The 26,768-nt window shown below is 39.4% G+C and overlaps 1 protein-coding gene across 1 annotated transcript in view; it reads right to left on the reverse strand.

The window, feature by feature from the left end:
* Positions 1–9,988: 9,988 nt before the first annotated feature.
* The window catches only part of FAM193A (family with sequence similarity 193, member A), a 42,508-nt gene continuing 25,728 nt past the window's right edge, over positions 9,989–26,768 (reverse strand). Inside the window, exons 14-21 of the mRNA XM_009076554.1 lie at positions 24,979–25,177; positions 23,449–23,721; positions 22,823–23,105; positions 20,784–20,970; positions 18,720–18,950; positions 16,144–16,981; positions 13,145–13,226; positions 9,989–10,889 (exon numbers count right to left, since the gene is read on the reverse strand). Of these exons, the coding sequence (XP_009074802.1) occupies positions 10,796–10,889; positions 13,145–13,226; positions 16,144–16,981; positions 18,720–18,950; positions 20,784–20,970; positions 22,823–23,105; positions 23,449–23,721; positions 24,979–25,177 (2,187 nt within the window). The 3' untranslated portion in view covers positions 9,989–10,795. The remainder of the gene's footprint in view (positions 10,890–13,144; positions 13,227–16,143; positions 16,982–18,719; positions 18,951–20,783; positions 20,971–22,822; positions 23,106–23,448; positions 23,722–24,978; positions 25,178–26,768) is intronic.

The raw sequence follows: 26,768 nt of genomic DNA on the forward strand, positions 1-26,768 counted from the left end.
ACCCATCCTGAGCTGATCTTTGGAAATTAGCTCACTCCCATGCAAATAAGTACATCTGCTATGAGACAAGGATCCTCACTCAATGCAAAACTTGCTGCTGCAAGCTCTCAGTTTCTTTCTATTAGTAAAAATAAGGTGAACAAAGTAAGTCATGTGCTTTCCTGGAAATTCATTTCTAGTGGGTAGAAACCATTGCCATGCTACACAGTTGGCAATCACTGCCGGAGATAATATTTATGCCACAGCTGAACTACATGAATTCTTCATGTGAGTAACTTCATAGTTTCTTAAGCATTCAACATGTAAGCCAGATGATTCACTTCCTCATCCATTGGACAGTGATGCTGCCCCAGGTAGCCAGGCCACACACTACTGATCTCAAAATACAACCTACACCATTAATTACCATTTAATGTTCTCATCACCTCACTTAATAGTTTCTGATAAACTTCTGCATGACACCTGTCAGATGAAAAATCCCCCACAGGCTTATTCCATGCTCTAAAGACCAAGCACCCTACAGGGGTATAAAAGAAGTTTTTAATAACAACTGTAATCTTTAAGAAGTACAAAAGTGCTACTTGGTTTTAGGGTCACTTCAGTTTCTATTCCCACCAGGAATGTGGCCATGTGTGACAGAAAACAGCAACCAGATTAATGTATTACACTGATATGGTAAGACAAAAAGCTGATTTACTAAACCCAGGAGCAAGAGGTGAGGCGAATCCATGGAGAACTGAGCACCAAGGGTTGGGATTGCAATCTGGCCACAGCTGTGAGGTACATGCTTCCTGATTTATGAGAATTTACCAAGAGAGATTACTACAGACCAGGAAATCCACAGCTCATATCCATCCCAGTGACTGCCTCCTCTAACACAGGACACGCTGTTAGCATGGCAGGAATGAATGAACTAAGAAAGAAACACCAGATCCTTCCCTCCTCTTTCTCTCATCCAATGCTGTTTAGAGAACAACTAGCAGTTTTACTATGCTGACCCCACCATGCTCACTCACAACATAGTCTGACTACACCACAGGGCACTTCATCTGCTTTCAGCAATGTAGCTGTCCATACAGTGAGAAATACTGCATTTCAGGCATGCATGAAATAACAGTTTAACTGAACAAATTAAGCCCCACAGTATTAATGCCAAAGTTCTAATGCCAAAAAACCTCAGGAGAACATTACTGCTTACACAACCCATTCACTCCTCAGGTATTTCAGGGGAACCTCAACCCCAACATCTGTAGGAGCGAGAAGGATTAATGAGTTGGTCTGGGAAGTGGTGTGAGTAAATAGATGAAGAAGAGAATATTTAGTGCACAAATCACCATGAAGCAAGAATGCAATGCTTCACAGTGCTTCTCCTCTTTTTATCCAGTGACAGTGATTGTCTAAATCCTCATGACATAAGTCAGCCTTGTCATGCAGCCACAGACTTAGGTATCTGGATAACAGGGTTCAGTTTCCAGCTCTGTTTCAGACTTGCACTGTAGCTCTAGGCAAAGCTGCTTCATCTCTGAGCTGATGCTTCTTCTGCAAAATGGAGTCAGGTCATAGTTGCCTCATGTCTTTCCTGCCTCATCTATTCCAGCTGTACACCAATGTGGGACACCAGTGTCAGCTTGGAGACATCTTTACCACAGTTCAGGTAATTCATTATCAGGTAATTAATAATCTTCCTAGGAAAGACAGGACCTCAGTGAGTGACAAGCTACTGGATAATAATAAACCAGAAATACTGTCAGCTGGTTAAGGCAAAAAACCCAACCATTTAAGAAAGTGTTTGAGTCCTTCCCCAAAAGACAGTAACGTATTTCCAAAGAGCTGTAAGATGCAAAACCTTGTACTAAAAATTTTCAACAATCTTCTACATGCTTTACAAATCAAGCTAAAATGCAAAAAGGAATTGCTGAAGACCTTAGGATGAATAAAAAAACAAATATTTCTTTCTGGCTACTTAAAAATAGCTGGATTTACCTTCTTCATTTACCCTCAGCTACCTAATTTTGGTTATCATGTAAGACACAACGACTCAGTTTTGCAGAGCACAACAGCTGCTCAGCATGGCCATGAAATGGCACATCTTATAAAGTTTAGCTCTGTAGAATGTTACCACAAAAAACCAAAAAATATTAAAGAGGAAGTAGGTCATCCCTGTGCAATTTGTAAGCCTTACACAGTTAAAACAAGATTACCTTTAAGAACAACAGCATTTTAGGTCACTGCATATTAAAACAGGGCATCCATATTTACTCATGTAACTGAAGTAACATTTATTTTTCATACCTATGCTGCATTATGTCCTGCACCCTAACATACAGAATGTATTCCAGGCTGTACCCAAAAAGATTTAGGTTTTGTGGTGCTGGGTATTTTTTCCTCTCAGTCATTTCAAAACACTATCACTTCCACAATTTCTCAACCAGCTGCATTGTTTCCTCATTGGGTGACTTTTGTTTGGGTGATTCTGTATTGCAGCAACATTCAAGATTGCTTAAGTTGCCAACAGCTAAACATTATGAAGTGCCAATTGACAGCAAAACCAAACCCAAAGGACAGATGATAATCTCGCAGTCTAAATTCATGGGCTGTTTGGTTTGGTTTTGTTTTTTGAAAGACACTGTGCAATAAAACATCAGCTAGTCTAGAGATTGCAATCTGCAACTGTATTTAATAAATATTTTGCCCATAACATCATACCATGTCGTGCCAATATATTGCTGGTATGAGAAAAGGGAACGGGCAGCAGGTCATGCCAGACCTTTACCCACCTCTACACCACATCATTTAAAGGATTCCAACCCAAGGACAAACATACCTTTGTATCGAAATGACTTCAACATTTTAAGACTTCTCTTCCATGTTCAGTCTACTTGCATGCATCATGCCCTAGTTCAAAGCATTGCCAAAATCTACATCTCTGCCACTGACTAATCCATTCAAGCCCCTGACTCCTACGCCTAAGATGTACCGAGGCACGTAGAGATGACAATCCTATTGCACAAGGGTAGATTAGTGTCCAAAAAGGAATGTGCTACAATCAGGCTATACTGGCTAACACTGACAAAAACAAGACACTCAAAGTTCAGACCACATAAGAACATGCAAACTTTCTCCAGTACCTCAGCTGTGACCAGTTAAGATGGGCTAAAAATGGATTTCAGAAGAATAGTTACAGTAATGATCACAACTGTGGTCCCTGAGTGAACTTAAATGAAGAAATATCTTGGAAGAGAGTGACAGTCCTGATGTGGCAAGATGATACTCACACCACATACTCAGCACACTTACCTGCTCAATTCTTGCACTTCCACTTATTCACCTCACTAACTAGCATTATATCCTCAGCTGTAGCTCGGCAGAGAATCTAATAAACACCTGAAACCTCTTATGACTTTACACATGCATTTACATAACTCTTGCACCAGTTTCATCTACCAATTATGCTTTTTGCACCACTTAAAAAAGCAGCAATATACAGTAGCGAGATGCTGAGTGATGTGCTTACAACTTTCTCTGACAGGCTGTTCAGTGAACTCCTTTGCTAGGTGTTAAACAAAAGCTCTCAGTATGAATAAGGAGCATCACATAATAGACTTGAGCCTTTTACCTTACAATTCTGCTCTTACCCACTCTGTTTATCCTCACTGATATTCAACCAGCTCCTCCCAGAAGTATACGTGAATACTGCAGGCAGTCACAGAACACTGCTATTATTACTCTTATTGTTTGTATCTTGGGCTGCATCAAAAGGAGTGTGGACAGCAGGTCAAAAGAGGTGATTCTTCCCCTCTGCTCTCATGAGACCCACCTTGAATACTGCATGCAGTTCTGGTGTCCTCAACATAAGGACTTGGAACTCTTGGAGCAAGTCCAGAGGAGGCCACAAAGTCATTAAGAGGACTTTAGCATCTCCCCTATGAAGACAGGCTGAGGGAGTTGGGGCTGATCAGCCTGGAGACGAGAAGACTATGTGGAGACCTCACAGCAACCTTTCAATATCTGAAGGGCCTACAAGGAGCCAGAGAGGGACTCTGTGTTAGGAACTGCAGTGATAGGACAAGGAGCAATGGGTTCAAATTGAAGGAGGGGACGTTTAGCTTAGATATTAGAAAAAAGGGTTTTACTGTGAGGGTGGTGAAATACTGGTACAGGTTGCCCAGGGACGTGGTGGCTGCCCCAACCCTGGCAGTGTTCAAGGCCAGGCTGGATGAGGCCTTGAGCAACCTGATCTAGTGAGGAGGTGTCCCTGCCCATGGCAGGGGCTTGGAACTAGATGATCTGTAAGATCTATTCCATCCCATAAATTCTATGGTTCTATCTTAATACAAAATCCCAGTCAATACACAATTTCATGCCTTTTGACTCAAGGAGCATAACTCACAATACAGAAAGGACAGGATTTTCTGCAAGACAGCCTTCAGAAATCTTCCCTACCTGGTGAAATATCTAAGTATGACCAATGTAAATGATACAAAGGCTCAGAGGCAGCTGGGGAGAATGAAAGAATTTCACTTTAGACCACAAAATGGCTTGAGCAAGTGACATGCACCACAGGTACATTACTGAAAAGGTTTGTTAATTCTTCAAATGGACATTTTGAACATGCACTCTGAGTCTAGAAAGGAAAGAGACATCACCTTTTAAAGCTTTTAAGACAGACTGATGGCATAGAAAGGAATAAGTAGAAGCCACATATAAGATAAATGGCAGCAAACTGCATTTTCACGACTCTCTTCAAATGGAAAAGTTTACTTGCTAACTAGAAGACAAAGACTTCATCTGCAGACTGTTACACAAAGTAAGAGCACACCCAATTAAGAAACCTAAGAGGTGACCTTGCATGAAAGGATCAAGGCAACAGTATTGTTGCTGTGTTAGGTACTAGTGCACCAGGGCACTCTACCCCTCTCACTTTCAAACAGTTCTAGCAATCATGTCTTTCACAGCCAGCACGACTACATAACTGTGGTTCTGCTTCCAGCCTTGAGATTTCACTCATTAGAGCAAAGAACTCATACTCTATATAAACAACACATGCAAGTGAAGAGGCTGATGTGATGTTACTTAGAACTTGTCTTTCCCTGTCATTCTGTTAAGATTGTCCCATGAGGATCTGTTTTGCAAACTGGTTATGTCTAATTTGCCCTTAATAGAAAACAAACCAACCAAAAAAACCTGCAAAACTCAATGCAACTGCCCTTAACAATTCTGTAGAACTCATTTAGTAGTCAAACAACAGCTGGACAAAAACTTGTACAAAGTCTTGAAGACAGACTGTATGAAACAAGGTATGTATGGTCAAATATCTAACTTCAAGTAACTTGATTCCTGTGTTTCTTCCCTTTTGGAAGAAGAGGGCTTTGCTGATTATTTATTTCCAGTTGATATGGAACCACTCTCCCATGAGCACAGGCAGATGAGTGGATTGAAGCATGAAGTCAGTTGTAGCAACAGCAGGCAGCAATACACTCATCTGGTCTTGATGAGTTTGGCATAGCTGCTTTTCTACTCCAGAGCCCTGGATTGAAATCTTGTATTTCAATCATATGCAACACAGACAACACCATGTTGCTTGCATGTGACTCCCCCGCACCCCTAAACCAGCACAAGCAATTGTACCAACTTGATTTGAGTCATCAGCCTGTTTAAAGGAAACCAGAATGGAAAAACAAGTCCAGACATCTTTCTCTCAGAAAAATGCAACATGTATAAGCTTGTTGTGTGACATACTTGGTGTGGAATGATACTAGTTTATGCAATCTGAGTGACAATCATTTGTGAGTGCATCAGTATAGATTTTATTTATTCTTCCGTTTAATACTTTGTTGCACTTTTTCTCAGATACTCAGTCTTCCCTTTGCCTCCTCTCTTCATTGATGGCAAGCTGGACATAAGTATTATTTAGAGCAAAAAAATTACCTTGTCACATGTTCCTTGCCACAATGAATCTGAAATTGTCAGCTCACGGGTGTTACACCATTCTCAAAGAGATGATGATTATTTTACTTTTCTGTTCAGCATATCCAGAAAAAAATGGAGGTCAGGAGCAGACAGAGGATTCTCAGATGTTCATCACTGGCAGAGGTCTGTCTTTGGGCAGTTTCTAGAAAAGAACTGTCCAGTAGATCTCTCTTGACACACTGCATCTATGCAGACCTGAGGACTGCTGCACTTCTGCAACACAGACACACTGGAAGGAAAATTAAGGTTAAACAAACATCCAGACTATACACTGTCTGCTCTCCTGGCAACTCTGCCTAAAGAGCAACTAACAACACTGGTGAAACAGTAATGTTAAAGGCTATGGACCTGTGATGGAAGTGGGAAGAAACACTTAAAGCTACCCTAACACAAGACATTCAAACCAGTAGAAGGTTTTAAAAAAAAAAAAATCACTGAAAAAAACTTAACAGAGAAGAGAAAATCAATACATACCTTCTCCCCTTCTGGTCTTCTACAGAGAGAGAAATTGGACACCATCCACTTGAAAATCCCATTTGTACCTATCATCTCTATAAGCAAAGCTGTAAAACCCCAAAAGCAGCTACAGGCAAACACAGGTTTACCTGGCATGTTTTTCAACAATTTATGTAGATTCAGAGTGCATCAACAGGGTTTTTTTTCACATCTCTATGTACTGAGCTCAGAGAGGCCCAACTGCACAGCTAAAAGCAGCAGCAAAGCTAAAACTAAATACACAGACCTGTGAAGAATAGAAAAACATCCTCCTTTCAATGACAGTTCACTTAGATCAGCTGCCTGTAGCACCTGTACAATATACAACAGTTTTATGATTAGTTAACATTTTCAGTTGATGACCAATTGGGCAACAGAGGACAGACAAGCTGTTGGCCATGAGCAAGGCATTTAAAATTTGGAAAATTGAATATTTCTTGAAGAGCCCTTTCTGATGGTCAGGAAGAGGGAAGAAGATATCCCAGATCAACACTTGTGTGACTTCACTTCAGGAAACTCCCCTATCAAAAGTTTCAGTTTTCAGATTTCCTGGAGGTTTAAAGAACAAGAAAGAGCCAAAGACAACAATGATACCACACACCTAATCTTGCTCAGATTTATGTTACAACAGAGCAAGTAAAGATTTTTTTTTTTTAAAAGCTTCTTCAACTGCAAGTTGCACACCTTCATTAGTACTGGGACATATATGAAATGGTGAATTTTAGTGGAAACATTTACTCCAGCAACCAATTAACTTCTCCATTATAATACAACAGAATCCACACTAAAGCAAAGGTAAACTCATCTTTCTCTAAACCAGAAGGCAACTTGCAAAGCCTTTTAGAACAACAGTCAGCATGTCACATGCCTATGCACTCAACAGTCACTGTGTGAATGCATTTTGAACACACCAATCTTCTCAGGCTATGGTGAGATTTGTGTTGCCAGCATGCTGAACCTCAGCTACACAGTTTTAAGTACCACACCAAAACCAACCATGTTGAAGACTTCTGAACTCTCAGTTACATTACCTCAGCAAGCAGCAATAGTGAATGCAAAAGAGAGATAAGATGTCCCTGTGTAAGAGTTGTCTTGGAACATCCAAAATCAACACTGTTCAAGGTACACACATTTTGTGCAATTATCCCCTCTTCCTTTAAGGAAATGCCTGAAAGTAGTGCCACACCATCAGATTCAGCAGCACTGGTATCAGCAGACAGGCATAAAATACATATGCCACCAGTCACTTCCAGAGCTTGGATATCCATCTTTCATAGGGCTTGAGTAAGGAGAGGGACAAGCTACATTACAGCTATCAAAGGAGGCCACTCAAAGCTGGAATTATTCTCCCTTTCAACTCTCCAGAAGAGAACCTACCACTAAACCATGGTGCCAAGTGCCACACCCACACAGTTTTTTTGAACACTTCCAGGGATGGTAATTCCATCTCTCTGGGCAGCCTGTTCCAATCCTGACCATCCTTTCAGTGATGGAAGTTTTCCTTGTATTGAATCTAAGCCTCCCCTGGCACAACTAGAGGCTGTTTCCTCTTGTACTGTCACCACCTGGGAGAAGAGACCAACCCCCACCTCGCTACAACCTCCTTTCAAATCTCCTGGCTCCCAGACTAAATCATGCTTATCTTCACTTAATTATGAAATTTAAAAAGTATGATTTGCCTTTAACTTCTCATCAAGGTGCAACAACAGCAGGTCCATGGAGACCCTTCTTTGTGCTTTCTGTGTAGCACATGGAAGTATGTCACTCGTAGTAGTATACCATGATGGAGCACCAGGCAAATGTCTTTGAAGGATGTTACAAATACATCCATATATGCCTCAAATGCAGAAGTTCTACTTTTGTTGTCTTAATCCAGGATTTCACAACAAAGAGAAGCAGTCATATTCATGTACCATTCTTGAAACAGCTTTGTTAGTAGACAATAAAGCCAACTTCCTTGCCCAATTCCTACTGAAAACAAATGCTATGAGTTTTCTAGCACCATTAAAAATCTCAGTACTTTCGAAGCATTCATACTCCAGAGCAGCTGGGATCTGCACCAATATTTGCCCATGTGACATCAAACAGTTTTCCCATCCCATGCCTCAGTGTGCTCAGATCCCTGACGTGGTGATGACATGCACTGCCATCTTGTGTTACACTTTAGAATTGAATGTGCCTCAAAAGTTGGGCTTCACACAAACATTCAGCTCCTGCTGTTTTAACAGCATTTGGTTTTCCACAGCCATAGAAACCTCACCAGTCTTATATACATATAGCTAAGGTCTAACTCAGGCTGCAACAGATGGAAGCCTCCACGACCCCAAGGAACAAAGTTCATTCTTCTCCACTAACTGACCAACTCCACTAACTGTATTTTCAACAGCACATAGTTTTGAAGGAGCAGCTGGTGCTAAGTGACATATTTCCTTTTAGGTGTGAGCTGCTATTCCTCCAGCACAAGCAAATAAATCCATAGGCTACAATACTGCATTGACAAAAAAGTGAGGGTAAGCTATTAATCCCTTTCTCAACTTCAATGTGAAGAAGAATAATAAAAGTTGTCCCTTTTATGTCCCTGGACTACATTTGGAGAACACTTAGTTTTCCTGAAATCTCTACAAGAGGAGACTAAGGGTTCATTTACCTACAACAGCTGGGTATAAGCTGAGCAACTATATTCTGTACCAGCAGCACACACCGGGATAGGAGCTCCAGAACAAAAAAGAGGGATGTGAAGTTGTAGATATTTCAGTGGTCTGCAGCCAACCCAATCCTGCCGTACCTCTGCTTCACAGGGGACATGACAGCAATCATCCCTTAAACCTTCTCAAGTCCAAAGCTGAGTGGAATTGTACTGTGCCTTGCAAAGCAGTCCCAAGCCCAGTGGGTGGACCACAGAAAAACATGAGTTAAACAAGTAGAAGAAAGAAAAAGATGGAGTGGTTCTGGAAAATTATATTAATGGACTTTGAAGCTGCATTGTACTTTAAATATGTGCTGAGTGGAAGTTCCATTTTTATTAAAAAACCCAACAAAAAAAGAAGACTGCCTTACAATTTGGGCAACTATGGTCATCTACAAGTAAAAAGGCTTCTGTTGCCTCTATTATGAATAGAGTATCAGAAAAACTACAACTGCACTATCTTTACACAGACCCAACTCCTAAATTACCTGTCATCTTTGTTGCTGGGCATACTATGAAACTAAAACATTACTGTATTGTGAATTAGTTACATGACAGTAGAACTGAGACCACCTACGTCACTTCTGCACCGACATTGAATTGGAAATCTTTGTATTACCTTTTTTCTCACAAATTATCCATTGAAACATTGCATTACAGTAATTCACAAACTTAGTTCCAGCATTCAGCAGGAAAAATGTTCTGTGAGCAGGCAAACAAAGAATATGCTAAAGTTAATTAAGATTCACTGACCAATTTTGACACAAGATGAAATTTAGTATAGAGAATCTTTTTCTGTGTATGTTTCTTTCTTCTCTTTCCCCACCCAAGAAAAAAAAAAAAGCAAGACACAAGTCTTCTGCCATACTAATGTATTCCATCTTTCAAAAAGAAAGACATGATTTTAATATTACTTAACAATATGTTAAAAAAGTAGCCAGTTAGGCTTCAGTGTTAATACAATTATACACTCTATAACAGATTTGATAGTGTGAGTACTGTTCTTTTTTAAATTTTCTCATTCTGCAAGTATTCTTACACAAGCTGGCTACAAGTCAGGAAAAAAAAATCAAAACACAAATAGCGTAACTTGTACACTCTTAAACAGTAGATTGTGAAAGAACCGAGGAAATACTTGTCCCATAAGAGCCTCTTTTTCATGAAGTCATGTCAGGAGAATTCTGGAGCAGATGAAAGCACAACTGACTAGGTCCATTCCTTTGTCAGGAGTCAGAATGACAAAACATAGCTAGATGCAGAAGTGACAGGAGCCACTGCAGATGATGCAACCTAGTATTTTGGCCTCCACCCAAGCCTAAGCAATTTAAAGTCTTTGAGGCCAAGGCATTCAGAAGGAGATGGAAGAGAGCTATTGTTCCAACTCCAACGGCATACAGCTACAATCAAGTAAGTCTCACTCACAGACTACAAGCACACAAGCTAACAAATTCAGGTAGAAAGTGGCAATTTTTTCAGTCCGCAAGAATTATCAGGCCAAAGGGTTCAGTGCAGATCCACACAGCACTGGGGACAAGGCAAGGCAGCACTGGCTCAAGACCAGGTAAGCTCTCAGCACAGCAGGACAGATAAGTGGAGCTGTCGTTCATTGATTCCTGCAGGGTTCCCTCCCCATTTTGTGTCATTTCAATGTGCAGCAAAGGTGGTTTTTTTCAAGCTAAAATTGGACCAGTTGATGGAAAGTCTCTGCCTTGTCTGTCTGGCAGAATCCAAGCAGAATCTGAAAAGAAAAAAGCAATAAAGTGAAACTGATATACTTAAAATCAAACCACATGTTTTGAACAGTAGCTCTCAGAAAGACAAAACCTCTTAAAAACATCATGCCTAAAAAAAATAAATCACTTGTTGGTCATTCAGATACATCACAAACCAGTTACTTTAAACACCACTGCCTTATCAGGAGTAAGTGAGGGAGGTAGCAAAGAAGGTTCAATAATACTCAGCAGCACAGAAGTGAGCTGAATGCTAATTTGAAACAGATAGGGCATCCCTGTATTTACCAAAACCTTGTCAAGGTAAGAGCAAGTGGTAGGCAATGTGCAAAGCAGCAGCAGCAATGGCATGGGACACTGCTGCTTCTCTTAATCCAGTGAAGTTACGTTTGAGACTAAGACCTAGGGAAAGGAAGTCTGTTTATAATACAGAGGGTAAGTAGCCCACATGCCTGGAAAAGGCACCTTTAGAACAAAAATCCACTAATTTGCATTCACTGAACACAATTTACAGAAGAACCGTGGAAAAGGTTGGCACGTGCAGGCCTTTCAGTGACAGATAATTCATGCTCAAGAGCTTCAACAAGTTAAGGTGTAGCTTGTTTAGGCTAAAGCTGCATTACTGCCTCAATCTAGTGCAAACCTCTCTCTGGAAGGCTATACAGCTTCTGCAACAACTGAAAGCCAAAGACTGGAACAGACAGAAAGGAGCACAACAGAACACATACAGTGGAAGGTTAAAACTATACTTATTTTGCTCTGTCAATGCTAAAGTTAGAAGCAGTTTGCAATATTAATCATGGTGTCAGGGAGTAATTAGGTATCCATCTATTATACCACAAAAAGAAAGAAGGAAAGATGATGAATTCACAAACTATCAGTCAGAAGGCTGTGCAGCTCATCGCCACAGAGAGTTACTAAAACAAGCCATGCTCCAGCCTTCCAAGCATTATGTTTGGAATCATTGAATGACAGAGAACACATGCACTAAAGGTGCCTTCACAGCAGTAAGGAACTGTTTTTCTTCCCTAAACCAACACCTATCAGGGCTTTTCTGGCACCCTGTCTAAACAGCTATTAATAACAAAACTGGACAGTTACACACTTCCTAACAGAGGAGAGTAAAGGAGTAGATGACACCAATTACTGAAAAGATTGCAAACCAGTACATTTTAACTCTTCATTTGAAATTATGTTTGAACAAGTTTATCTTCAAAATTCAGCGGTGCTTCTACCAATATTAAGACTCTGCTTCATTCATCCTACTCAGAGTAAAGAAGGCAAAAACTTTTCTATTTGTTACAGATGCTGCAAACTTGAGTGCATCTAAGAATATTCCATAACAAAGGCTTATGCTATACCAAACACTAGCAGTATCTAACACATGACACATTTCACCTGTGAAACCTACATTTCAATTCTAAAAAACCCTTTAATTGGCACCACTCAGAAAAAAAAATTTTAAGACTAGAGACGACCATTTCATTGTCTTGTACATTGTAACTCCATTATCAGTGACAGATATATGCATTTTGTAGTAACAATAGGCCAGGTTGGATGGAGCTCTGAGCAACCTGGTCTAGGGGAAGGTGCCCCTGCCCATGGCAGGGGACTGGAATCAGATTGGTTTTAAGGTCCTTTCCAGCCCAGGCCATTCTGTGATTCTGTGATAAGAATCTCCTCTTAATGACTGGCAAAGACTAATATCCCACAGTTATACCATCTCTACTTCATGTACAGTACAAAAATCCAAACTAGCTCCTGTAAACAAGGAAGGAAACAATGAACAAACCTTTCTGAAGTATCTGCTTGGAAATCAGAAATGTAAACAGTAAAGTTATGTTTGTTCAACACCATTTTTCTTTTTTTAAGTACTAATCAGTATTTGGTCTGTGTGGAAAATACAGGAAATACTCATGCAAACTTTCCTTATAAAAAATATGGTAACTGAGAATATTCTGAAGGCCTCAATGAGAACCTGGGGGACACAGAGATAATTCTGACACTGATTTCTGTACTTGTGCTATTCAGCTGTTAGCTGTGCCCACAGATCACAGCTTTGGTGCCTGTTACAGTATTCAGAAGGTCAGCTCTAACAGGATTTGCTATGTGACACTATAGGACAACGCAGGCTTTTCCACTAGGAGTTAGTTACCAAATTGTGGATTGGTGTGGTGAGGTTGTTTGTGCTTGTTTGTTTTACAACCATGACATATGGAAAGAAGCCACGACATCTTTATGTGTAGGGATTACAACACTTCACCTTTTAAAATACTCCACTTCTCGCTCTGTTTCATCCATTTCCACACTGTCTAGATCAATGTCTTTGGGTAGAAACACATCATCTAAAAAAGAAAAAGGATGACACTATGTTAGATTCCATGAGGAGGGAGCAAGGAGAGAGGAAGGAGCTTGAAGAAACTGCATAAAAAATGTTTTGGAGAGCTGACTGAGCTTTGTAGATGATTGATTGTTCGTGTTTAGGCTGAAATAATACAAACATAATTGAAAAAAGACAGTTCCTAAAAACCCTATAGTAGTATCTCTGCTCACTCTTCAAGGAGTTACACTGGGAACAAGGATGAGATGAATCAACAGTAAATTTACTGCTTGCATGGGTTGCAAAAGATGCCATAAACACGGATACACAAAACCAGTCAAATTATACAAAGAGCTTGAGGAATCAGACAGATAATGAATAGTATTCAACTACCCAAAATTTGTTGGCCTTACTACTAGAAAGGGAGCTTTGCAAACATTTTTAAAATGGTACTTATAAAGAACAATGCTGCAAGAATTCTGGGTTTGTAGAGCTGCTGTACTCCCTCTGGGACATCCTCATCAGGCTGTGTCTGCAGGAGTCTGAGTCATGCTAGCTGCTATTAGGAAATACTTAAAAAAAACAAACAACCCATTTAACATATTAAAATATGACCTGAATTTAGGCTATAGCAACAAAGTCACTTTAAAGCTAGTTGATATATTGTACTGTCTCAGTGTATGATTCTATTTTTTACTTGAAAAAAAAGCCTCAGAAAGCATAATTTTTTGTAGAGACCAATTTGAACATTTTCCTCTTGAAGTTTCTTTTCTCATTACATATATACTCCAATCCCAACACATTCCAAAAAAGGGTGAGACAAAGAAACTAACCAAAACCACCAGGTACATAACAGGACGCCCAAATCCTTGAGACTACAAGAATAAAACTCTCACCTAAAGACACTCCTGGTAGTTTCCAAGTTGCAGGTATTTGCTGCTCTACTTACTTCTGAAGAAGCAGAAAGCTCTGTAAACACAGGGATTCCCTAGCACTCCTGGTTTTCTTCAGTTTCTTTGTAACAAGGAGTTAAAATACTCTGCCAGAGTAAGCTCCTTTAAGAAACAGAGATCTCACCAAAAACAATAACGTTGGCTGCTTTAACACTTCATTTTAAAACTCAGTTAAAACCCCCTTAGTTACCCTCTTTTCATGTTCTCTCAACTACCTTAGTTCTAATTCTTTTTTCAGTTCATTTTTTGTCTTTGCTAATTTTCTATATCAACCCTATGTCTTAAAAAATGACATCTACATGAAAAATTGTATGTTACAGTTATCTTTCCTGTAGCTTTAAAGTCAGAACTACTCAAAGCAGGAGCCCAGTCCTGACTCTACAGAGAGCAGCACAATTCTCTACACAAATTCAGAAACCTGTCCCTGTGTTTTCTCACATTTAAACATTAATTTAACATTAATTTTTTGAAGTTTCAAGTATAATTTATTTAAGCAGCCGAAAACAATGGTAGGGGCAGGGAGGAGATAAAGGTGCAGCAAAGTACCTGTATTCTCCTACAGTAAACACCCACTACCACCACCACCTACTTCACTATTTTCTCCATCAAATGTCTTCTTTCTGCTCCCAGTTCTGGAGTTTTGTCTTGCTCCAGTCACTGGAGTACATTCTTCTTGGCAAATTAAAAAAGCCAAAACCCAAACACACCACAACACTATGCACAAGAACTAAGGTATCAGAGAAAATGGTTCCATGCTTTATTGCTGCTTGACTGACATGAAATGGAAACATTAAACATAAGGTTTAAAAAGAAAGACTAGTGGGCTGACCCAACCAAACCATGAAACCACAAAAAGCAAACTAAGCTCTACACCTAGCACTGGCAACAACCAGGAATTACATTTACATGTTTGTAACAAAGCTTAAATATAAGTATTCTGAAACAGTGGCAGAGATGGCCAAATGATTAAGGTCTTCATGTGCTCCCCAGTCAGAACTGCAGAGAGAATTGCAATGCATTTATTTAATGCACTGTTAGCACTCAGCTACCAGGTGATCCCAGGGGAAGGACTGGGTGCTCCGAGCAGACAGATGTCTGTGCCACAGAACTGCCACCCCACCTGGCAGTCCCAGTAGGGACCAAACAAGTGCAGGAATAAACTGGTGCCCGAGGCAGCAGTTTGACCAGTGAGCTGACAAAGCCAGCCAGCCTGCACTGTGTGTGCTTCTCAGTGGCTGTTAGAGGTGTTGAGACAAACAAAAAAGTAAGTTGGAAATAAAACTATTCAAGTGTCACTTGCTTGAGTCAACTCAGTCTTCTACGGTATTATTATTTTCATCTGATAAACTAAAAAAATCTGTTTACTAGGACAAGCTAGTATAGAGAACACACTCAACATTATCAACAATTAACATCCCACTGCAACTTTTTACTCTAGCAAAAAACCCCCCAATAAATTAGTTTTTATATCTTTTTTACTTACCTGTTAATGTAATTAATATACAAAAGGAATTCTTTCCACTGAAAAAATGCATATTTATGCGTATCTGACTGCAGAATCCACTTACTTCCCTTGCTTAAAAAGTAAGACCAACTTCTTACTCTACTCTTAATGCTGTATGAGAAACAACCTTTTTTTAAAGAAATTCAAAATGGATTTCAGCATACAATTGAATTAAATTATGTATTTATTTTAAGCAAGGTAGGCTTTCCAGAAGAGACTGGCTTTCTTAACTGACAAAACCCCCATACCAAACCAGCAGCATATGCTAGTGAGTTTAGTTTTGAAAGCATCCTACACCTCTTTACAGAACTGTATCCATCTCTCAGTTGTTATAATTAGCATGACTTGAGTTTTCCTGACACCAGTTTTTCAGTTTCTCTAATTTACATTGGCAGGAATACCTGAAGATAAAGATGTCAGACTTATGGACTTGAAGGGCAACAATAAAAAATAACCCAGGTTCTTCAACTTTATTACACACTTACCAATGGAATTGTTGACTTTATCCCCTTTTTTCTTCTTGTTTTTCTTGTTCTTGCCTTTTGGTTGAGGAGAATCTGCAAGTATTAGCTTATTGTTTTGCTGCTGTTCACTTGGTGAAGGGGATTCACTTGTTACGGGTGCTTTCTCTTCCTTTACATGGTTCAATTGTTTTTTGTTGTTATTGTTTAATTTCTTCTCATCTTTTTTAGGTTCTGCAAGTGTTGGGAGCTCTGCTGCCTTTGCTTTGGATTCTATTTGGTTTCTGGTTTTAGTCTGAGTTTCAGCTGCTTTGGGGGGTTCAACAGGCTTTTTCACTTGTTCAACACACGGTTTGTTCATCTGCTTTAGCTTCTGTTTGCTGTTTCCTTCTTTATGTTGATGCATAATATCAAGCAGAAAAGAGAGGGGCTCATGCTGCTTTACACTGCCCTCTTTCTGATAAAGCAGCTTCGAGTCTCTAGTGTTCACAGGGTTGGATAGTTCACAGCCTGTCTCTAGAACTGGCCTCTGTTCTGTATGATTCACATGTCTTGACAGTGAACCAGAGGAGGTTTCTATCTTTTCTGATTGCTCGAGTGTACCATTCTGAATGTCTTCGGGTGTGCTTGGGACAGGTTCCTTCACCGCCTGGCAGTTCTGAGTAAGCATATCCACCTTCTGACAGTCCTTACTTGTTCGCTCTTTCTTCTTTTTCTTTACAGCTCGCAACTGCTGAATTTCTTGAAGCCGTTGTAACTCCTGTTTCAGTCTCTCCTCTTCCTCTTGCCGCCTTTGCTCCTCAAGCAACTGGTGATGCTCCCTCTCCCTGGCTTCAGCTTCAAGTCGTGCTTTTTCTTCAAGCTACAAGTAACAATAGGTTTATTGAAAGTGACAAATATTTTGGAAATTAGAGTTTTAGGGATTATTACTACTTTTCTCTATGAACGTTATAAATCCTAGGATGTGAACATACGAACATACTTAATCCAGAACTCCGCACAGCAAGCAAATAACTATACAAAGGCTGCTCTTAAAAGTACATTACAATCCTTTCTATATTTCCATTTTCTGTTTCTATAACTCATTTGAATGTTGCTGATACCAACTGTCCATCTTTCCTTCACTACTGCTAAACCTCACCTCATATCTAAGCTTTCTACATACACAAAGACTTGCTGAAAACAAAACATTTCACTTCCTTCTTGATGACTGTGTGTATCACTAAGGTAACTCAGGTTTGCATCAGGTTTTATCATTTACCTGTTCTCTTGCTATGGTGGCAGAGTTGCTCTGTTTCAGTGTTCAGGAACTTTAGGAAGAGCAATCATTAAAAACATTTTGCATCAAAACACTAAGCACGTAATAGTTACAGTAGAAGTTGTCAAAAATATTAAGCATGGCAAAGTTTTCTGTTGTCAGCCATAAGATCATCAACCACAAGAATTTTTGTTCCAGCCATTACTGTCAATGCCTAAACCTTTGCTGTGCAGAATTGATCTTGCATCATTAGTAAGATGAAACAAAGTCATACACAGGGAACAATCATGACCATTTCCTTTCTTACACATTTAGAGGTACCTGTATGGCATCACTTTTGCAAACTTAGGGAAGTCGTGCAAAAAATCCTATGAGAAGTTTCCACTTCTGCTCAAACTATATTGCATGAGCAAAGTGAATACTGCATTGTGAATTTTACACAGTTAATTTTATTTCTAAATAATCCACTAAGCCCTCAAGATGCTGAATAGTGCTATAACACGAACATAAAGAATTTTAACTTGTGAACATTAGGTCTTCCAAACTCATGGAAGCATTTAAAGAATGCAGAAGTAGTGCCAGAAGGAAATCCACAAACAAGAAAATATTTGCAGTGTGGTCACATAACACCCTTAGCAGAACTCAAAAACATTCAGCAACCAGTCTCATTGTGCCTTGAGCTTTATACCTAAGGCTGATACTTGAATTGCAGTAAGAAAGGCAGATTTATAATAATTTTTTTTGCTAATTTTCATTTGAAACCAACCTGTTTTTCTTCCCTGCCCTCTCTATAGCTTGTTACTTTACTCCAGCTTGGGATAACCCTTTCCTAATCACGTGGCACTGCACTTAACCTCTGTTATCTGTCAATCAGGACTGCAAGGTGCACAGTGCAATCATTCTAAAAATATCAAATATCAACTCTTCCTCTCTCATAAAAGCACTGACCTATGTTTCCTGGCTTCCTAGAGATACTTTATCATAACCATTATTCCAACACAGAAACACTAGCTTTCTAACTTCCCCCACTTTAAATGTCAACTCTACAAAACAGTAACATTCTTAACATTTCTGACACTCAAATAACTTTCTGAAGTGTGAGAAATTCCAACATGAAGCTGACTTGCACCAAAACATATGGCAATGACACTGTGAGGAATTGCCCCAGTCTAGTACACAACTTCTCAAGCAGCACCAGAGCAGGTTAGGTAGCTGTGCAGAAACAAACAGGCAGTGTACCACAAACTCCACAGAAACCAACTACAGCATTATTACCAAGTCAGTATAGTGACATACTTACACAGAGTGCACACACTCAAAAACATGAGGTCTAATGTCTTACCTTCCTCTGCTTATGCCTGGCTCTCTTGGCTGCACGGGAACTGCTTACTGGTTTGGTTTCAGAGCTGTTTATGAATTGTAGCAAGTCTTCCACCTTTCGATGGTCAACAACACTTTCCCTTTCAGAGATCTGATCTGGTTTCTTCGGCTGTTCCTCTTTCCTTTTTGTTAGACGTAAACGAAGCTTTTCCCGCATCTCTGCATAATTCCTACTGGTTGGTGCAGCTGGAGGCTGAAGGACACCAGACAAAAATTTAGAAACTAAGTGGAAAAACTTCACTGACCTAATATTTTTGAGATTTTGAAACTTTAGAGACCTTCAAATAACATGGAAGGTCCAAACCTGACTATCAAACTCCTCATTGTTTGTATGTGTACCTAACTGAAGGTGTATTCAAGAGGCAACAGACCCATGAGACTTGGGGCTGGCTTGGGAACTACATTTTCCAACTTCCAAAAGGAATGAGTGATCTTGAGGAGGATCACATGAGTTAGAAGACAAATACCTTTAAAAGCAAGAAGAGAGATTTCCATATTCTCTTGTGCTGGGTATACTACATTTGAACATGTGAAAAGAACAAACATTTGCTGCTGCTCCTATTTCCATGAAGTCTGTTTCCGAGTTTGGGCTACACAGGCCTCTGGGCTGTGACTGTGAGAGGTTAATTATCCTGCACTGAAGTGTGCCAGCACACCCTCCAGCTGAGTTACATCAATAACTTAACACTGCTGCAAGTGGAATCCTTGCATCATGTTTCATATCTGTATTCCTATCCACTGCTCCTGCCTCTCAGCTCCTCCTGCTGCCTTACCCTCTCCACTCCTGTACCAGACCTGGTGCCCTTGTTTGGAACTCCAGCAGTTCAACTCATTAAACCAGCAAAACAAAGCCTGTTAACATAAAAATCCTGTAGCGTTCTGCCACTTCAGCAAAGTGAGTAACTTACTGTGCACTCAGACAATTATCAAACACAGATCAATCATGCACATGGTGGGAACATGCAATGAGAAATGGGCTCCCCTCCCTGCCCCTTTCAGCCACAGGGCAGGAGCTTCTAATTCAATTCAAGCCTTAAGATGAAACTACATCTGATCAAACACATGGCCAATAAGCCGAGCTTTCACTTCAAACAGGACAAGTGCCAGTGACTCGCATTCTACTAATGAACTGATGATTAAAACAGATTATACATAGATTTACAAGTTAAGAAAAAATTAAATGCAGCAACTTAAGAGCTTTCAGCATTTCATTTGTGCAAATGAAAATACACATTTGTAAGAACTCACTAGACATCTTACTGGTATGAAGTTCACTTAAGGATTCTTCAAACAAAGTGTTAAGTACTAAAATAAAGAACTTAAGGGAAAAGATTTTGTATAACCGGCATGTATTAGAACTTCATAATTTCTTCCAAACATCCTTTAAACATAAACACAAGCCAGTGCTTATTATCAAAACACACTAGTAAAGAAAATTGTTTAACACTGAAAGCAGGGAAAATGCAGTTTGGATTTTCCTTGGATAAAACCCCAATTTAAGCTTACACAGTCTACGTTCTAGGGAATAAAAGGGTTTTTTTTCTTTTTTTTTCTAATTTTTTTATAAAATCAAGTTAAAGTGAATACTTTGAAGATTGCTATTTTTACAGATGGAAGAATGGCTCATAATCTGTCACAAAAATTTTTAAAAAATATCCTATATAAAGTCTGCTTTCACCCAAACCTACCACATAAATTATAATTAGAGCACCACATATGAGTGCATGAATTTTGTGAAGCTATTTAAATGGCTCAATGCCCCTGTTTACAGTTTCTGTCATGGTATCTATTATCCAAGTCAGTTGCTTCCTAAATATTTCAGTCATTTTTATTGCTTTTAAATGCTTTCACCTGAAAAGGTTTGTTTCAATTCTTCATTTCAAAGAGAAAAATTACTTTCTAACTACTTTTACTACTTGAGTTCCAATGCCATCCCCTTAGTTGCAAACAGACAAATCACATGCAATAGATGATGAGTAAGTGACAAAAAAAGCAAACAAACCCAATTGAAAATACAACAACTTACTCCTCCATGGCCGAAGAACTCACAGTAACAGCAGTCACAGTATTTTCCTTCCTTCTGATTTGTGGAGGTTGAGGTACTGGAGCTATGCTCTGAACAGCTATCTTCATCTTGGCTCTCCTCTCCATCATACTGTTGATGATCATATGTGTTACTGTTCTCACAGCGATGGCCCTCACAATCAGGATCACTATGTCAAATTAAGAAAAAGCTTATAAACACTCTAATTATAACAAATAAGGTATTTGAAAAAACCACATACACCTACATCTACTGGGAGGAATGATTCTCAAACTGGGATATCAGCCAGCAGTGATGTATCAAATCCTAAAGCCTTCATCCACTTGTTTGCCAATGGAGACATTGAAACCCAAGCAGCAAGATAAGATGCAACATAGGAAATTGATTCATAAAAATCTAATTTAGTCACCCACTGAACAAGCAGCCCAGACAATGAGTTTTGGAACTACTCTTCCTGGCTTTAAACAGGTGAAATAGTTTTAGAAGCAGTGATTCTAGCTTTTTCAAATGGAATGGGTCTGAAACTGCTGCCCATCTCATACTTTTGGTCTGAAGAAAGCTGTGCAGATGCAAATCCACTGGTTTTACATAGACTTTCAAGCTCTTGACTTAAACAAAAAATTCAATGTCAATTAAACCCAAACTATTTCCATTATCCTGTTTGCAACTTTATTTTCAAGAGGAAATACTTGCATGTCTCTTCAATAAGCAGGTCCATGGCAGCTGACACCCTCCAGAGCTCTGACTGTCTGTCTACCTAACATCTCTATTGTCCAATTCTTCTAAAACTGATGTGGTTTTGCTTCAAAAGAAAGCAATATTTAAAAAACAATCCACTTGTCTAGCATTAGCATTTCTCTGTTCTCATGTTAAAAAGGTGCAAAACAGGCCATACTACCTACAAAATACCTATGAATCTCCTTTCTCACCTCACTCCCCCTCCCTGAGCTGCAATCATTGCTTCTGAGTTCTCTCCCAGTTACTTTTTTTGCAAACTAAAAATATCACGTTAGCATCTGGAGATGATGATACAAGTTGGATTTCTATCATGTTAAGTAGCCTATATTCAATTACCCCCTACACTAGGTAAGAAAATTTCTTCACAAAGTTATTTTTTGCAACAATTTCTCAAGTATGAAAGAACAGTTACTTTTTTTGTGATATCAATAAAACCAGTAAGGGCATTTTTAGAAGCACTTCGGGTATGCAGTTACCAAACTGTGTAAATCTTGCATCATTCTCTGAAAGCTACTACAGCAGCCCAGAGACTACATTCACAGCACTCATGAGCACAGCACTACAGGTCACAGAGCACTGAGAGAAATGACTCAACTGCTCTTGTTATGACTCTACTCTTCAGACACAAAGAGCTGCACTACTGTCAGTCTGCCACAATATGTAACACTACCAGAAGACAACTCCATCATACTCTTCCCAACCTCCAAGACCTTTAAAAATATCTGGAAATCAGAACATTCTTCCACACTACAACCACTGCATAAATGGTGAGACCGATACCTAAGAAGTTTTAAGTGTAGTGAGGAAAATGTGTTACTATGTGGCAGGTTTCAAGATCATATATGACCTTTTTATAGTTGGAGCTCAATTACAGACTCCTTAAGGTTTCACAGCTTTTCATTTCTGCTTGCCATGTAATGCCAAAATGACAGAAAACAGGTACATTATACAACAGGTTTGTGCCTCAGCAGCAGCAGCAAACACTATGGGCAATGACAGAACAAGAAGAAATAGACTTGGACTTGTATATCCCAGGTAACATTTCTAAAAGTGAGCAAACATTCCTTCTGAAGTCTCTAAATTCAGTAACTAGACTCTGAAAAGGAAATTATATTTGTGAAATCTCACACTAAGTTACACTAAGTATCTGCACTCAGTTTCATTTGCTGAACAGACAGCTCTTCTTTCACACTACAGCCAGTAGCAAAGGAGAAGAGGTCTTGGAATTTTCATTTCCCTTCTATTGTAAAAAAGAATTACTAGAATAACAACAACAAACTCACCTGCAGACACTTGGTGGGGCACTTACAGAGCTGTCTGTGGTTGAAGTAGGAGGTGCAACCGTCGTAGGACAAAGACCTGAATGAGGATCCACAAATCCAGGGGCTGTTGCAGCAGTTTTGGGGAAAGAAGGAGCAGCAAGATTTGGAAGATGTGGTGTAGAGGCTGGAGACAGTGCAGCAGGAGAGAGTGAGGGAAGGGATGCTAAACTGGTAGGACTATTTCGTGGTGCAACTGGTGCAGAATGTCTATGGTCCTCTTTATTAATATTGTGGAACACTTCACCTAAATTGGGAGAAAAAAGAAACCACTTACAATCAGAAATAATTAATAAGTCTCCATTAACTACCCAACAATCATACAAACTGCTGGATGTTCTAAGCTTCTGTAAAAATCTGCAGTATTGCAACACATTCCTATTACCAGTTTCAAACCCTAACATCAAGGTCCTTACAAAGTTCTTTACTCCAGAAGTACAGAGACTAGCTCAAGAGTAAAAACAACAGCAATTAACAAAAATCACCAAGATACACAATATTACTAAAATAAATACATATATAAATCTTTATGGTTAGCTAAACCATCTTGAGCCAGTTACTAAAGCTGCATTTGAATGACAAATCCTTACCTATCGATGAAGGTCTCTTGGAGGATACTTTGAACTGGTTGCTGCTTGACTGCACTGTAGTTGCTGTGCAGGAGACAGAAGAAGTGGCAGAAGAGGTTGCCATGACAACTTTATTAGCTTCCATAAAGGCATCCTGGAAATTGTACAGACATTTCTTCTTTGCAGCATTTTTTTTCTCTTTGCTGTCAGTAACTGCTGTTGCTTCATTGCTAGATGTGGTTGGAAGTGCTTCGGGTCTTATTTCTGAGAGTGCTGGTGCTAATATATCACTCCCTTCAAGTGAAACACACATAGTCATTAAGGATCATAGAGTTACAAAATTGTCTTTACCGGATTCAGAATTAAACACTCAATAGTTTTGATGCAGACAAGCAAGGCTAGATTGGTAGCATTGGCTCAGTAGGATTAGCAAAGTGATCCTCCTTTCCCTCTCCCTCCTCCCCAAATAATGCAGCTGTAACAAAAAGTGCTGAGAAGAATCAGAGCAGAAGTCACCAATCTCAAAGTTACAATTTTAAGAATGCTACTAAACACATGCTGACAAGTAGCAAAGATGCTACAGATCTCTTCATCTGCTTATAAATTAAAATAGGACACAAATTTAAATGCTAAGTGTATAACCTTCAATATCTGAAGTCCAGGTTAGCCATGCAACAATTATAAGCAGGAACAACATAACCTTTTATCAATATAACATGATAAATCTTAGCCTTCTGTATCTGAAATTCCAGTTAACTACAGTAACACCTTTGTGACAGACCTTCCACATGAGCCTGCCACAAACCATCTGTTGGAACCCATAACCACATTTGTATATGGATGAGCTATCCGAAATGGGAAAGTTTTCTGGATATTTTTAATGCCTTTCTTTTTAAAGATCACTGTAGTAGTTTGACACAAGTTAGCAGCAGATCAGTCTGGAAAAAAGCTAACACAAACCCAAGCTTCCTTTTTCATACAGGTCAAATCAAATAAAAGAGGCATTATAATATTTGCTAGGATGTGAATGGAAAGATTTATTTGCCTCTCTGTAATTTCCCTTTTGTTCTCTTTCATTTTAACCTTTAGTACTTCCAAAGGCTTCCTGGTTTCCATCAATCTCTCTCTTGATTTATGCCTCTGTCTTTTTGAATGACAATGCAGTTATCTCTGTGCATTATAAGAAGTAGGACACAGTACTGTGCTACCAGGGCTTTTACTACCCCGTAGAAACAGAGCAGGCCTTAGCAGCAGAACTCTAGAAGTTACTTAAGTTTCTCCTTACATCCCATTTCTTTGCAATCCTAAACCTCTGAAGACAAACATCAGCGTAGGTGAAAAACTGCATGCTGTGCTTTTGCCTTTAGCATCTTCTCCCCAATACCTAAGGATTTATTTTTCTGTTTTCAGCCCCACTGGAGTAGAAGTGGCAGCAAATCTGCCAGAATTCCATCTTATAGAATCATGATGATGAAACCTACCATTCCTGAAGAAAACCCATAAAACATAAGGCTTTTAACTAGTCAGTGTGAAATAGTAACACACCCTCACCAGGAATTGTGTCAGGCAAAAATGTAGCAGGATTCCAGTTCTTGTCATTCATCATCTCTGAACCCCAAAGACTTATAAATTTAGAGCTATTCCAATCTGGAGTGCTCCCAAAACAGCTTGGATAAATATGATCTTGGAGAGATGCATTGAATACTTGATGCTTGTTTGTATGATTCTGAACTGGAGCTGGTGGTAATGCCTACAAAAATAAAGAGTATTTTCCTCATTAATATTCTGTTTGCTTACACAGTCACTCCAACAGCAATATTCAAATCATAGTGCTCTAATTGCAAAAAGCATTATAAAAACCCTAATAAACAATATTTCCCAAAACGATAAAAAGATTTATTTGTTGATTAACGGAGATAAATATATTACACAGATTGTATGCACACGTATGTCTTTTATAATCACAAACACTGCTCTTAGATTCAGCTAATTGATGAATACAAAACCTCCAAATCTCCAAAAATACTTTTGTTAATATATAATAAAAACCATTACCCAAGCCAAGGCACTAGATTTGATGCAATGAAAAGCTATGCAGAAGTAGATATTGATATTAAAAGTATCAGTTGAGTTCAGGAATATTTCAGACATGAAAGTCTAAACACCCATGGCCTAACGAACTACTTACACACCCAGTGTCCTTTCATTATACAGAAGGATATTCATTATCTGACTAATGGTGAAGGTGGGAGGGGCAGGAATAACCTGACTTAAAGAAAATTCATATACATGGATACAAAGAAACACTTACAAGGGCAGAACAACCTATCCATGATGAACCAAACCTGATCCAACAGGGCTCATTAGCCCATTCACTACCAGCTCTGCTGAATTCAGCTGATTCTTCAAAGGCAAAAGCTCCCTAAAGCTTCAGCTTCCACATATGTCTTTCCAGCTCCAGCACAACAAACACACGCAGCCCAGCTGGTTCAGGTGCTGTGCCAGAGCTAATAGATCTGGCCTGTGTTACAAAGCCTCTCAGTGCTAGCAGCCTGACTCTGCATGGGGCTGCTGGTGCAGCCTTGACAGCACACTGCAGATGTTCTGCTGCACAAAGGTCTTCCGAGAGGAAAGACAGCAGAGATTAGGGAGAGGAGCTTGAGGAGACTGCTAAAAGGGGTGTAAAAAGAGCAGTGTGAGGATGGCAGAAGGTAGGCTACAACGACTAGGGGTTTCAGAACGGCAGAGGGCTGTGGTGAAATGGCAGGCTGGCACACTGCAGCTGCAGAACAGCGGCGAGGAAGGGACACTGATAACACACAGGAGAAAACAAAGTGGGTGTTAAGAACAACAGTAAGTAACAGCCATCTTGGGGAACTAACCTACTCTCCTTGCAATCACTGGATCACTGGATCAGACCAAAGCCATCTTACAGAAATATGGACCTAATGACAAAGGCTTTGCCCCTTTCAGCAGTACCCACAGCTTGATCGATTTACATCGTATGTGAAACAACATCCCACTAATAGTAACTCTTGCTTTTGACTCATACTTCTGAAAAGCTGTCACCTGGACCCAATTGTTGTTCCACATTGTTCTGTTGTTTATTACTTACAAGTGTAAGGTCAAAAGAATTTTGCAGAACCTGCTAAAAAAAAGCAAGTTCTCTTAAAGCAAAAAACCCCCTTACAAATCAGACTACTATGCCTCTGTTTCTTAAGAAAAAAAATGAATGAAAAAAAAATCTCAGGATATTACAGCCAAAATGGAATACTAAATTTTGACCTCCAATATATATGAAATGAAGATTTAATTAGTCCTATTACACTATTCAACGTCCC

This window comes from Acanthisitta chloris, unplaced genomic scaffold (genome assembly GCF_000695815.1).
Source record: "Acanthisitta chloris isolate BGI_N310 unplaced genomic scaffold, ASM69581v1 scaffold6996, whole genome shotgun sequence".
NCBI lineage: Eukaryota > Metazoa > Chordata > Aves > Passeriformes > Acanthisittidae > Acanthisitta > Acanthisitta chloris.